General features: G+C 41.0%; 1 protein-coding gene across 1 annotated transcript in view; it reads right to left on the bottom strand.

Moving 5' to 3' along the window:
- Dnah7 (dynein axonemal heavy chain 7) overlaps nucleotides 1–13,847 on the bottom strand; it is a 215,011-nt gene that overhangs the window by 145,973 nt on the left and 55,191 nt on the right. The window contains exons 20-21 of the mRNA XM_035438832.1: nucleotides 4,659–4,852; nucleotides 2,979–3,177 (exon numbers count right to left, since the gene is read on the bottom strand). Of these exons, the coding sequence (XP_035294723.1) occupies nucleotides 2,979–3,177; nucleotides 4,659–4,852 (393 nt within the window). The remainder of the gene's footprint in view (nucleotides 1–2,978; nucleotides 3,178–4,658; nucleotides 4,853–13,847) is intronic.

The raw sequence follows: 13,847 nt of genomic DNA on the forward strand, positions 1-13,847 counted from the left end.
TAGCTGTATTTATAGAACAATGACAATGCCAAGGGGGTAACTCTCAATGGTAACAACTTTTTTTTTTTTTTTTTTTTTTTTTTTTTTTTGAGGCAGTGTATCTTTGTATAGCCTTCGCTGTCCTGGAACTCCCTCTATAGACCATGCTAGCCTCAGACTAAACCACAGGCAGTACAGATGAAAGCAAACAGCTAAAGAATGGAAGAAACAATGAAGACACCAGGCATTTCAGACATAGGACCTAAGCTTAATCTAACCTGAAAGCCCCCTCCTCCTCAAGAACTACCCCTCTTGATACCAGATGTTGCCATGCAAGCTTCCAAAGTGGGGGAAGCAACCAACAGTCCTACCCAGCTATGAGGCCTATAAACCATATCAATGACCAGCATGGCAAGATATGCCTAAGGGTGCAATAGTGGCATGCATACATTGATAGTAACCAACAGCTCTCTAATTCGACTTAAGGCCGTCTCAACACAAAAGAAAGCATCCTTGGTACTGAAAACCTAGGCAGCTTCCTGGGGCTAGAGAGAGAATCTGCAACTGCCATTTTACTAAACCAGCACAGTCTCCAACTATATTCTAAATATTGATCCTTATACCTACAGATAAGTATTAAGTGTAGTTCTCACCCCTCAGCAAGGAAACTTCTCTGTCAACAAATGGAGATTAAAAACCCGTAAGTGGTCAAAATTCAGAGTTGTGGAGCCAAGTCCCAACTAATATATCTACCACACAACTTCGGCACTTAAGGCTCAGAGGTAACTGTGGAAGAGGTGGCAGAAAGAATGTAAGGGCCAGTAGAACAGTAAGTTTGCTATGAGACTGTGTCTCCTAGACATGAAGTCTCACCAACATGGCTCCCTAAAAATAACCCGAACAAGAATATCACCAATAGACATGCTAATGTGGGAGGGAGAAAAGCCCACAGCCTCAACCTACATAAAGAGCAACAGGCAACAACTTAATGCTGAGAGAAGAGCATATTAATTGGTTTTCCAATGCCAAATGATCAGCCCTGAAAACACACACATAGCATCATATATGCTAAACAGATTATATTTGTGTATTTACGCACACATACACACAACCACAATTAAAGAAAATTAAACATTAGAAAAAATTAAAGAAGAAAAGGTATTGAATGTTGTTGCAGGATATTTGATCACACTGTGAACCCTGAGATTGTGTTATTTACTGGAAAAACCTGTTTCTAGTTGTATTGTGGCTCAGCCCTAGCACACAGCTTTAACTCAAGAGCTTTCCGCTTGAATACTGTAAATTAATAAGTTAAATTAAGTCAACCATGTGTTAAGAGGTAGAGCAAGCAACCAGCTGACAGGGAAAAAAACCATAGAGAGTGGGAGTAAGGAGGATGGAGAGAGAGACACAGGAAGTAGGAGGGAGGGACATTGAGTTAGAAGAGTTTTGTTTGAGACAGCATAAGAGAAAGTTCTCTTTCTGGGACATTGGTGGAGGAAGAAGGTCAGCTAGGTGCTTTCTCTGCCTCTCTGAGATAACAGCCTTTCATCCCAGCATTTGACTCCCAAGTCTTTATTGGTAAAATTGAACAACTGAGATTTAGTTAAAAACAACATAATTTGGAAGAGAGCAAGGTGGATATGGGAGCAGCGTGTAAATGGGAGTGCTTAAAGGGAGAAAAGAGAAAAAGGAAAATTATATTATAATCTCAAAATTTGTTAAATTATTAAAAACAAAACAACGAAAGGAATAAAGGGTAAAAAAGCACAGCAGAGAAAGTTAAATTGGAGTACATGAATTCTAAAAAGACAATGGGCACCAAGAGAAAGGAACTAACATTTAAATCATACAAATAGATTCTGCATAGTTTAATAAGGAGCATACATATTTTTTCCCACTGGTTTTTCGAGATAGGGTTTCTCTGTGACTTTCAAGGCTGTCCTGGAACTAGCTCTTGTAGACCAGGCTGGTCTCAAACTCACAGAGATCTGCCTGCCTCTGCCTCCCAAGTGCTGGAATTAAAGGTGTGTGCCACCACCACCCAGTGGAGCATACATCTTATATATAATATATAATATAATATATAAGACACCCTTTTCAAGTATGAAAATATAAATAATATGCATATCTCCTATTTATAGTATTTATACCACATTTGCTTATATATTTTACTAATAAAAATTTACACATGAACATTTTGGGAAGATGCCCTTTTTCTGCACAATTTCTTGTTGCCATGTTTTAGTACTGAAGTGACAACATACTATTTCCTCTAAGCATTTTGCCAATAGGAATTAAAAGGGGAGCTGAATAGTAACAGATATACCTACAGTACCAGTCTGTGTCTGCATATCAAGTTACCTAACAAGCCATGTAACCTAATGCTGCTAATCAGTGGTCACTGTAGAATTCATCTACATTGCTAATAGCAATATAAGCAATCATGCTGTTTGTCAATATTTACCAATACTGACCAAGTAAAACTCATCCTCTTAGGCCTGGGTCAGGGGTCATACATATTAGTTACCACAAGAAAATAAACGACTCAATCAATGAAACCAGCCATATGCAAAGGGACATTCACTGTACTGTAACTCAGGAAAAGGATGAAATGGGGTGGGTCCATGTCTAAATGATGTGATATACATTTGGCAAAAGATTTATTTAGGATTATAACATTATAATACATAGTGACATCAAACACCTTGATTTGAACTAGTTTCTCTAATAGTTCAAGGGAATGAGTAAGTGAACTAAGTGTCAGCATTCTTCCATGTTGTGACAGACACACTGTGAGCTCAAACCAAAGTAGACAAAAACCCTTCTTGAAACTGCTTTTGTCAAATATTTTGTCATAGAAACAAGTAACCAATAAATTACTAATTAGACTTTGAATAGTAACTGATGCCTTAGTTCCTACCTAAAGTCCACTTATCAGTGACATGCTGGTAGCAACATAAGTAGTCCATCATTGTTTCTAAAATATAACGAGTTACCTTGTGAATGGACTTAATCATAACTCTCTCTAACTCAACCAGCCACTTCTCCACTTGACCCCTAGCTTTGGCTGTTGAAATGATCTCTACGAGTTCCACAACTTCTCCTTCACTACTCTTCATGTGTGTAATTTCTAGAGTTTCTGTAAATTCCACCTTTGCAATTCCTTCAAAGCATTTCTTCAGGTGAGGCTGTACTCTGTTGGGAAAAAAAAATAAACAGTTGATCTAAGTAATATAGAAATCTAACATCTCAGGCTTCTTTGTACACTAATCTTCATTTAAAATTTATAAATGTATACAAGGTAGTAGGTACATGTTTGCTTTTAATGGAATGAGTTGGAAAATGCTAAGAGTAGCACAATGAACAAATCAGTTTTTGCTACAGCACTCTAAAAGGTCTTTGAGCACTGTAAGCCAGCCTTCCAGTGCTCATAGCCATCTCCGTTAGGATCTTCCATGATTTGGAAACTCATGGACTAGTGGCTCAGCAGGTCTGGCATGTCCCCATCTTTCTAGCCACTATGACACAGATTATGACTGACACCTCACTTTGGCTCATTTTCAGCTGCATTCATCTTTAAATGAGCAAAAAGAAGCAGTGAATAAAATTTAGGTGGAAATACAAGCCTAAATTTACCTTATTGGCTAGACCCTGTGACTCTTTCTGTGTAGGCACAAGAGATACAATAAACAAAATTGTTTTATAAGAACATTTATTCACTACCTGCTTTAAATTAGATTATTTCCTAAGAATTGAGAAATGTTCTGTTAGAAACAAAAACAAAAATAATAAAAAAAATACACCCCAAAACCTAATGTAACCCCTTTGCCATTGTGGAGCTTGTGTCCTGCTTCCGGAAAAGAAACAGTAAGTCTGTTATAGACCATGCCTATGATAACAAATATGCAAAGGGAAAAGGAGTCAGAGACATACCTCTGGGAAGAGAAGTCAGAAAATGCTAGGTGTCAGAGGTATGTCATTTTAAAAAGAGTAGGTAGGAGAGGCCTCCCTGAGTGGTAAATGGTGGTGTAGTTGTCCATAAAGACCCCCAGGAGACAGACGAAGAAGTCATATGGACATTGAAGGAATATTCTAAGCAGAGAAAATGGTACATAAGGGAAGAGGCTGCCCCATTTATGGGAGAATTGCAAGGAGGCTGGCAGAGCACAGCAGAGGGAGAAAGAACACTAAACTGACTTTCACTCCTCTACAACTGTTAGAATGTGCTGATTAGAAAAATAAAACAAACAGCACCCTCTTAAAATGCTAGTTATTAACTTTATTCCTATTCATGTTATATTTGAGAATGGTCCATTCCTGAGACCATAGCAAGACATAAAGCACCATGGTGCCTGGCTTTTATTGATATAATTTGAATATGGATGAAAAGATTAATGTCATGTGGATAAGTGATATGTCCTGAAAACTTTAAGAAAATATGTGATGAAATAAGAATTCCACTCCAAGGTTCATCACATTCAGGAATACATATTCAGAGAGATTATATGTATTGTCAATAACTGATAGCAACCTATACTTGCTAATAATGTTTAGAATATTCTTGTAGAAAGTTTATATAGCCATAATTGCCATATTATTTATGTTCTACCTTATTCAAAACTATTAAATTTGAACAGAAGAATGTAGCCAAGCATCCTGGCATTGACAATACTTACCTGGTAGGATCTTTAGTCTCAGACAGTATCTCAAGGAGCTCATCATTGGACAAGAAAAAGAACCTGGGGAAGAAGAGGCGCTTCTTTTCCAAGTACTCATTCAGCCCTTTAAGAATGAGCTCCAAGAGTTCATTGGACTTTTTCAGCCTCTCCAGCATTCTCTCGATAGTCACAACTGACAGGACATGCTTATTCTAAAAATACAAGGTAAACAGCACTTGTCTCAGTTTGATTTCTGTTGTGATGAACACTATGACCAAAAGCAACTGGGGGGTGGGGGGGAAGGATGCAGTTCATCTTATACTTTCTTTCTTTTTTTTTTTCTTTTTTTTCTTTTTTTTTTTTTTTTTTTTTTGGTTTTTCGAGACAGGGTTTCCCTGTGGCTTTGGAGGCTGTCCTGGAACTAGCTCTTGTAGACCAGGTTGGTCTCGAACTCACAGAAATCCGCCTGCCTCTGCCTCCCAAGTGCTGTACTTTCAGGTCGCAGTCCATCGGTGATGGAAAACAAGGAAGGAACTCAAAATGAAACCTGGATGCAGGAGCTGACACTGAGACCATATTGGAGTGTTGCTTACTGGCTTGTTCCTAGTGGCTGGCTCAACCTGCTTTCTTATAGAGCTCAGGACCAGGTGAGTAAGGGTGGCTCCGCCCACAGTGGGCTGTGTTAAGTGATCACTTAGAATATCTCCCTACAAGGCTGGACCCTCCAACATCTATCATTACTAGAGAAAATATCCCACAATCACATCCACATGCCAGTCTGATGGAGGCAGTTCCTCAATAGAGGCTCCTTCTTCCCAGTCAAGTTAAGAAAAAAACTACCCGGTGCAGCATGCAATGCAAAATACTGGTTATTAATTTTATTTCTAGTTACATTATACTTTAGACTGTAATAGATTTTAATGATATTATAATAGACTTTTTTTTTTTTTTTGAGTGTGGGGAAGTTTCCTGGGAAGATTGTGGAAACAGCCACCCGGTATCTGTCTGCATTGTCCCTCTGCTTGCAGGGGGTCTTAGGCAAGGTGTGCTCTCCTGAACTTTCTGGAGACAAGACTGGTCTGCCTCTAAGGTTGAGGATCCTGAACTTCCAAGCACTTGCAAGTGTCACTGCAGGTGGTTTGCTTCAAAGTGACTCAAAGTGAATCAAGCATTTCAAAAGGAGCTGTCTGACTGCTGGTCTCAAGAATTATAATCAAAAGCTGATCTTAAAAACTCTGGCCTTTGTGGGTTGGAAAGATGGCTCGGAGGTTAAGAGCATGGCTGTTCTTCCAGAGGTCCTGAGTTCAATTCTGATGGGATTTTTTGTTTTGTTTTGTTTTGTTTTGTTTTGAACAGTCTACTGACTTCTCAAGGGAGTTGTGCACTAGCCACTGGGATTGTAAGACTCATGTATAAAAATATGATTTTGAGTTTTAAGTAAAACTCGTTTCCCTTCTTTTCTGTGCACGTGTGCACGTGTGCATGTCTATACATAAGTGTGTCTGTGTGAGGAACACAGAGGCCAACCTCCAGTTTTATCACCGGGAGCTGCCCCTCCTGATTTGGCAAGGCTACCCACAAGCCCCAGGTTTTCACCTATCGATGCCTCCCTCCCCTGCTGGGCTACAGGATGGGTCACAGCATCCATCTTTTATGCAAACAAGGATGGATTTCAGGACTCTGTGGTCCTACCAAAAGTGCTGTCGTGAGCTGTGAGTCCCAGCTTCTTCTTTATTTCTTTAACACATGACTCATATGATCCAAGTCTATTCTCAGTCTGACAATCTAAACTTGGTGTTCACCAGTAGCTAAAATAGACTTCTTTCCAAAATAAACTTAAAATGTTTAAGGAGTGGAGGTGATAAAACATAATGGAAATCCCAATCCAACTAAGCTACGAAGCTCATGAGAACACGCAGGCATTTTCAATATAATAGGCCATTCTCCCAAGGTTGGGTGAAATTAAAATGAGAGGATGACATTTAAGAGTAAACACTGAATTTTAAAATTAACTACTTATTTTTTGAATTGTACTTAACCATGACTGAAAGGTAAACCAAAAATATCAGCTGTAAATTGTTTCCTATATGAATTTTATTCCAGGACTGGAGATGGGGCCTCAAAGCTAAGTCACTGATCTAGCACGCACAGGGCCCTGAGTTCAATTCCTAGCAACAGCAAACAAACAAACAAACAAACAAAACAACCTTTATTCTTTTTCAAGAATTTCAAAATGCATGGTTTTTGTTAATGTGCTTTCAGGTTTTCTTCTACTTTGTTTCTGACTTCAAACTTGCTATGCAGGCATCCATGAACTCCTCCCAGGCCTCTTACTTCTGCCTCCCATGTGCCAGGACTGCAGCTATGTCATACTCAGGGCTTTTGTTAGTAATTAGATCATGGCTTTGCTTTGAACTATGATGATGTAACTTAGAAACACAACAATTTAGTAAAGAAATAACTATCATTAATAGCCATTATATCAATAAAGCAAAAGCATGGAATAAGAGATTAAGCAATCTCTGATTTTCAAAGGTGTTTTATTATAATTCTCAGAAGTTTTTGTGCTTCAAATAGACATTAAATACTATCTCTCCCTCTTGCCCCCCCCCACACCAACTCAGATCGTAATTTTTGAATGTGCAAGTCATGCAGGGTGGACTAGCATTCATAAACTGTGTTCTTTGAGCGCCACCTTCTGGAAGAAAACATGCTTGTTTGCAAAACAGAAAAACAATAATTGCTAATGAAAGTGAAATTTTTCTTTCAAATATTAACAATAATTGTTTGGTGGAAACGCGGGTAGTTTATCATAATTTGAATATTTTAGGTTTTATATTTGAAAGTTATGATCTGATATTTGAAAGTATTTTTAGAATAACCATTTTTTTTTGTTCAATAAATATTAAAATCACTGAACAGCAACAACAAATAAACCAAAAAACCCTAGGGAAAGGCATTCAGGTAGAGTTGGTGAGCTGAGCATCTTCCATCTGGAACACTTAGGAACAGACATATTTTATATTCAGGTAGAGCTGGTGAGTTGAGCACCTCCCACCTGGAACACTTAGAAACAGATGCGTTTTATATTTCAAAGTTTTGTGGGTTGTATATGCTTAGGCTTTACTGGTTGAACATCTTAAATCTGAAAATCAAAACTTCAGACCAAAAACTTCAGATTCTGAGGCAATCCAGGTTTTAAATTAGTTGTGCTGAAGTTATTCTGAATTCCTGAGGTCAGTCCTTCTCAGCCATATTAGCTCAATGGTCTGACTCAAACTTCCAAATGGTATGCACATGTTTGCATATGGACTAAAACCACAGGAAAGTCATCATTCCACACCTGGAAGACAACCTCATGTGGAGATGGACACAGTGATGATTTGGATAAAGCAAAGGCCCCCAGTGAGACGTGCTGATTTCAATCCTGCCCTCTTCTCCTGTGTGCCCATGCAATCTTGTATCACTGGTCTAATGTCTTGTGTTTTAAAATGAGTAAGAGAGGCCTTTCTCAAAGTTGGTGTGACAATCAGGTTAGATGACATGTCTGAAGTGGCCACTACAATGCCTACAGCCCTACACATGTTGAAAACCACACCACATTCCTTCTTCTACCTATAACTGGAGGACAGAGGGACAGAGAGAGACTGATGGGGGTTGTCCTTTTGTATATATGTTTCTCTTATTGGTTAATGAATAAAACGCTGTTCAGCCAATGAAGCAGGAAGATAGGCAGGTCTAGGAGACAAGGAGAATTCTGGGAAAAGTAGGCAGGGTGAGCTGTCACACAGAGTCGAAATGCTGCTGAAGGAGTAACAACATGCTAGGACATTATCGGGTAAGCCACAGCCTTGTGGCAATACACACATTGATAGACATGGGTTAATAACTAAGACAGAGTTATCCAATTAGAAGACCTAGCCATCATCTAAAAGCTTTATAATTAATATAGTGTCTGTGTGTTTATTTGGGGTCCAAGGGCAGCAGGGCCAGGCAGAAAGAAAGCCTCCTCAACACAATGTGTGTCTCAGTTAGGGTTACTATTGCTGTGCTGAAATCTCACGGCCAAAAGCAAATTGGGAAAGAAAGGGTTTATTTGCCTTACAGTTCCACAGCACTGTTCATTACTAGAAGAAATGGAAAAAGGAACGAAAGCAGAGTGGGGACCTGGATGCAGGAGCTGATGCAGAGGCCATGGAAGGGTGCTGCTTACTGGCTTGCTCCTCATGGCTTGTTCAACCTGCTTTCTTACAGAATCCAAGACCACCAGCCCACGATGGCACCGCCCACAATGGGCTGGGTCCTCCTCCATCTGCCACTAACTAAGAATATGCCCTACAGGCCCACCTATAGCCCTATCTTACAGAGGCACTTTTTAAACTGAGGCTTCCTGATCTCTGATAAATCTAGCTTGTGTCCTTTTGACATAAAACTAGCCAGCACACTGTGCACTTGCAGGTCACAACACAACCTGGGGAAGCTGGTTCTCTCCTTCACCATATGGATCCCAGGGATCAAACTTGGGTCATCAGGTTTTGAAGTAGGTGCCTTTATCCACTGAGGCATCTTGGTTGCTAGAAAAAATAGTTATCATAAAGCAAGAAGACCTATAATCTTTTAACCATTATCATGAACCCCCTCAACAAAGCAGGAATTCCAGGACATTGTTAAATGTTTGTATGCTGCATCAAACCTGTGGACATAAAGAACTCAGAAAACACTGGGCCCTCCACACTGTGCTCAGCTACTGATGGTTAGCTGAGGTCTTAGATACAATAGCGGGTAAAGTGCTTTCACAGGTGTTACTAGAAATGCAAAATTTGGCATGATTTTCTTTGATCCTTTATGCCCTTCAAAATTGTTGGTTAAAGAAACAGCTTTATAACTTTTCTGTGTGTGTTTTCCTTCAGAACCACTGCCAGTCTCGATAGCCCAAATGAGGACTGATGAGTTGATTGACAGGAATTATTACCAGTCTAAATAGTTCAAATGAGGATTGATGTGTTGACTGACGACATGTCCAGACTGAGTGACCAGGGTAGGCGGAGCCTGAAACTCCACTTTGGCAAATGGAGAAAGCCAGGAGCTTTACAGGAAATATAACTTTTTTTTTTTCTCTTTTTTGGTTTTTTGAGACAGGGTTTCTCTGTGGCTTTGGAGGCTGTCCTGGAACTAGCTCTTGTAGACCAGGTTGGTCTCGAACTCACAGAAATCCGCCTGCCTCTGCCTCCCGAGTGCTGGGATTAAAGGTGTGCGCCACCACCACCCAGCTTTAAATTGAACCCCGGTCCTCTGGAAAAGCAGCCAGTGCTCTTAACTAACTGAGCCATCTCTCCAGCTCCGCTTTCCAGGAAATATAACATTATATGCTTTGTGGAGTTAAGCTCCAGCCTCTTAGTAAGACGGAAGAATTACCTTCCTCAGCTTAAATCCCTGGACAACAGAAACCTGGACAGGACTTCACTAAAACTCTGGTGCTCAGAGAAGTAAGGCAGGTGGCCGCACAGAACCAGAAGGCTTTTCCAACTCCAAGACTCTGATTCTGCCAGGAACGGGAAATTGTTAAGACCCAGAATATTTCCAGGATTAAGATAGATCTCAGGGACCACTTACCTAAAATTGAATTTTCAGATATGTTTTTCATAATAAACTTAGAAGTCTTTAGAACTAGCAATAATTCCAGGATCAGTACTGATTTTTCAATAGCTCCCATCCCTCCTCTCTCTCTCTCTCTCTCTCTCTCTCTCTCTCTCTCTCTTTCTCTCTCTCTCAAAGGCCCAGCTCTGTGTGAGCCAGTTCTCTGGGCTTGATGACAGAGACATCTAGACCCTAGCTCCATGGGCAGCGAGGAGCACAAAATAAATAACAAAGATAATGATTGATAAGCCACATGCTCATCACATTCTCTCCTGTCATTACTACACCCGGAGGATGCTGCAAATGAAAGGTTTGTGGGGACCCTGCGCCGAGCAACTCTGTCAGTGTCATTTTTCCAGTAGCAGGCATTCTTCACTCATTGTCCCCGTGTCACATTTTGGTAGTTCTCACAATATTTCAAACCTTTATTATTACCGCTTCTGTGGTAATCTGAGATCACTGATCCCTGGTGTTAGTACCCTGACGTGTTGAGCAGCGTGTCTCATATCACAACACATAAAACAGCAACTTAATCAGTCTGGCTAGCTCCCTCAACATCCCCCCCCACACACACACACAGCATTGTTGGAACTAGGCCAGTTAATAACCTTCCAATGGTCTCTAACTGTTTAAGGGAAGTCAATGTCTCCAACTTTAAATCAAAAGCTAGAAATGCAAGGAAGATCTTCTGAAAGCCAGGATAGGCCGAGAGCCAAGATCCCTGTGACAAACAGTTAACAATATTGTGAATTCAAAGACAAAGTTCCAGGGGGAAATTAAAAATGCCACCACAGTGGACACATAAACAGGAAAAATGAACAGCTTCATAGCTCATATGGAGAAGGTCCCCATTGGTCTGGAAAGGAAGGGATCCCTGGCCACAGCCTTCTCTTAAGACAAAGACATCAGTGAGGAAGATGCTGAGGAACTGTTAAGTCCACAGAGCTTGACCTATGATGTGTAAGCAAAGACCTTGGGGCCTGGGAGGGCAAGGAGGAACAGCTACGGCTGTGCAGAAGCTGCGCGGCTACCCGGAAGGTCTAGCAGGGGGACAGATGAAGGTGGCCACACCAAAAGGCTGAGTTTTCACTACAAGGAAAATGGTCTTTTGTCATCTGAGACTTTCAAGGCTATGAAGAAAAAGCCAGTACCAGGATTTAAACTACAAAGGACAGGCTGCCTCCCTTCATGAGTAGCTGATTCCAAGTTGAAATCAGCACTTATTTACCATTCAGAAACCCTGGGACCTTTGAGGATTATACTAAATCTTCTCAGCCTGTACTCTCTAAATGGAACAACAGAGCCCAGGCGACGGGGCTTTTACAGCATGGATTACTTAGTATTTAAGCCCACTTTTAAGAATAATGGCTCAAAAGGAAAAACAAAAACAAATTCCAAAATGTTGTTTTCCTTGAAAATACATCTGTTCATTCAAGAGATGTTCGATAAAATTAATGTGTTCTTGTCTGCTACCACAACACCCATCCCACAACCCAAGGATGGAGGGGCAATTTTGACAGGTGAGTCATTATTTTAGGACATTCTGTAAAGGCTGCCGCCAAGACCTCAGTTAATAAAGTGCTCACCACGAAAGTGTGGAGCTCTCAGTTCAGTCCCGAGGACCAACACGAAATGACAGTCATGAGTGACAAGCACCTATATTAGGATTGAAGGGAGGGGAGGCAGAGACAGGAGGAGGATCCCTGGGGCCCATTGACCAGCCAGTAGAGTGACTAAGAAGTCAGCCAGTAGAGTGACTAAGAAGTAGGGACCTTCAGGGACAGTCTCCTGTACTAATCGCACCTTCAAAACACCTCTCCTTTGTCTTCAACTGGAACTTTATGGTGCAAATGACATGTTCAAAGATACACTCCTAAAATGAGCATGCTTGGGAAGAAATCGGCCCAGCACTCCATGAATGAGGGTCTACCCCTGAGCAAACCCATGCTTGCTCTGTTAGGGAAGAGCACCATGGGGACGTGAATCCCATGCTCACTTTGCCTGCTGCATTTAATAAACCTTTTTCTAGTCTTCCATGTGATTAGCTCCGCATGTACCAAGATTCAAGACCCTTGTATTTGGTTACACCGTGGGAGATGTGTCTCAAAAGCTAAGGTCTTTAAAGAATGCCATGAGAAGTTTCCCTTGGGCTTCCATGCGCACATGCACACATGTGCACTCCTGTTCATGTGAACACACACACACACACACACACACACACTTAAAAAACAAACATGCAACATGGAGTTAACAGAGATGGCAATTCCTCTGATCAATGGGGCCAAGAAAATCAGACACAGTCAGTGTTCTAAGTGTTATTAAAAAAATATGTGACTCACAGGAAGAGACCAAAACATGCACGTTGGCAGGTGCTTGGAGTAATGTTTCCATGTTGCTCAGTAAATAAAAGGTCCAGAGACTGATACTGGGGTCCAAGCTTCAAGCTGAAGATCAGAAAAGCAAAGCAGCTGGGCACTACCTCTTCCTCTACCTCAGATTGAAAAGCGATCCTGGCTCCACCAAATCTCAGACTGCTGCCTCTCCTCAGCATGGCTGGAGAATCCTGAGACTTCAATGTCTTCCTATCCTCAATGTGGCTGGAGAATGAATGCCAACTCTGAGACCTTGCTCCTGTCTTATGTACCTCCCTAATGCTGGGATTAAAGGTATGTGATCCCAGGTGCTGGGATCAAAGGCATGAGCAATGAAAGTGGTTTTCTGAGGGGCAGGCCAGCTCCCGTGGAAGATGCTGTAACTATTAACCAAAGACAGAGGGTTTCCACTGGTGTGTAAAATTAGTTGGAAAAGTAGTAGCCAGGTTTGAGATGACTGAATCCAATTTCAAAAGCTATACTGTGGGTAAAAAGTAAAATGCCATGCTGCCAAGCCAAGCAGCACTGCATGCTATAAGAGTCTCTTTCGGAAGGGAATGCTCAGTGTGGTAGTGCACACCTTTAATTCCAGCTCTGGTGTGGGTATGTGGGGGGGGGGTGACAGAGACTGGATTTCTAATGAGTCTGAGGCTAGCCAAGGCTACATAGTGAGACCTATCCCAACAACAACACACACACACACACACACACACACACACACACACACACACACACACAAATTGAGAACACTCATGAACCAACCTAGAGATAGTCTGACTATTTTAAAGCCTGGTAATTGGAAAAGTTGCTTCTGAAACAAAGCTCTAATCCAGTAATGAAATTGTGCTGTTCAGCTATCCATTGAGGAGAGAAGAAAAGCATTTTACTATCTGCTGCAGTGTTTGTTTTCCGGGACTTGGGTTCCCAGAGTTGTTTCTGTTCCGAAAAGTAGTTTTCCAAGTAGACACCCAAAACAACAGAGGAAGTTGTTAAAGAGACAGGCACAGATTGTGCAGAGTTAGGTGGCTCCTCCACGGTTATATGTAATGGAAAGTGCACACTTACTGAGTTAAACTGCAAACTTAATTTGTCTTGTTCCTGTCTACTAGTGTCTGAGAAACTTTGTACAAAGTTCACTCTACTGGTTTAGCTAATCACAATGTGTTTTTCTACATTTTAAAAATAAAATATTGAGTCT

Source organism: Cricetulus griseus, chromosome 2, assembly GCF_003668045.3.
Source record: "Cricetulus griseus strain 17A/GY chromosome 2, alternate assembly CriGri-PICRH-1.0, whole genome shotgun sequence".
Lineage (NCBI taxonomy): Eukaryota > Metazoa > Chordata > Mammalia > Rodentia > Cricetidae > Cricetulus > Cricetulus griseus.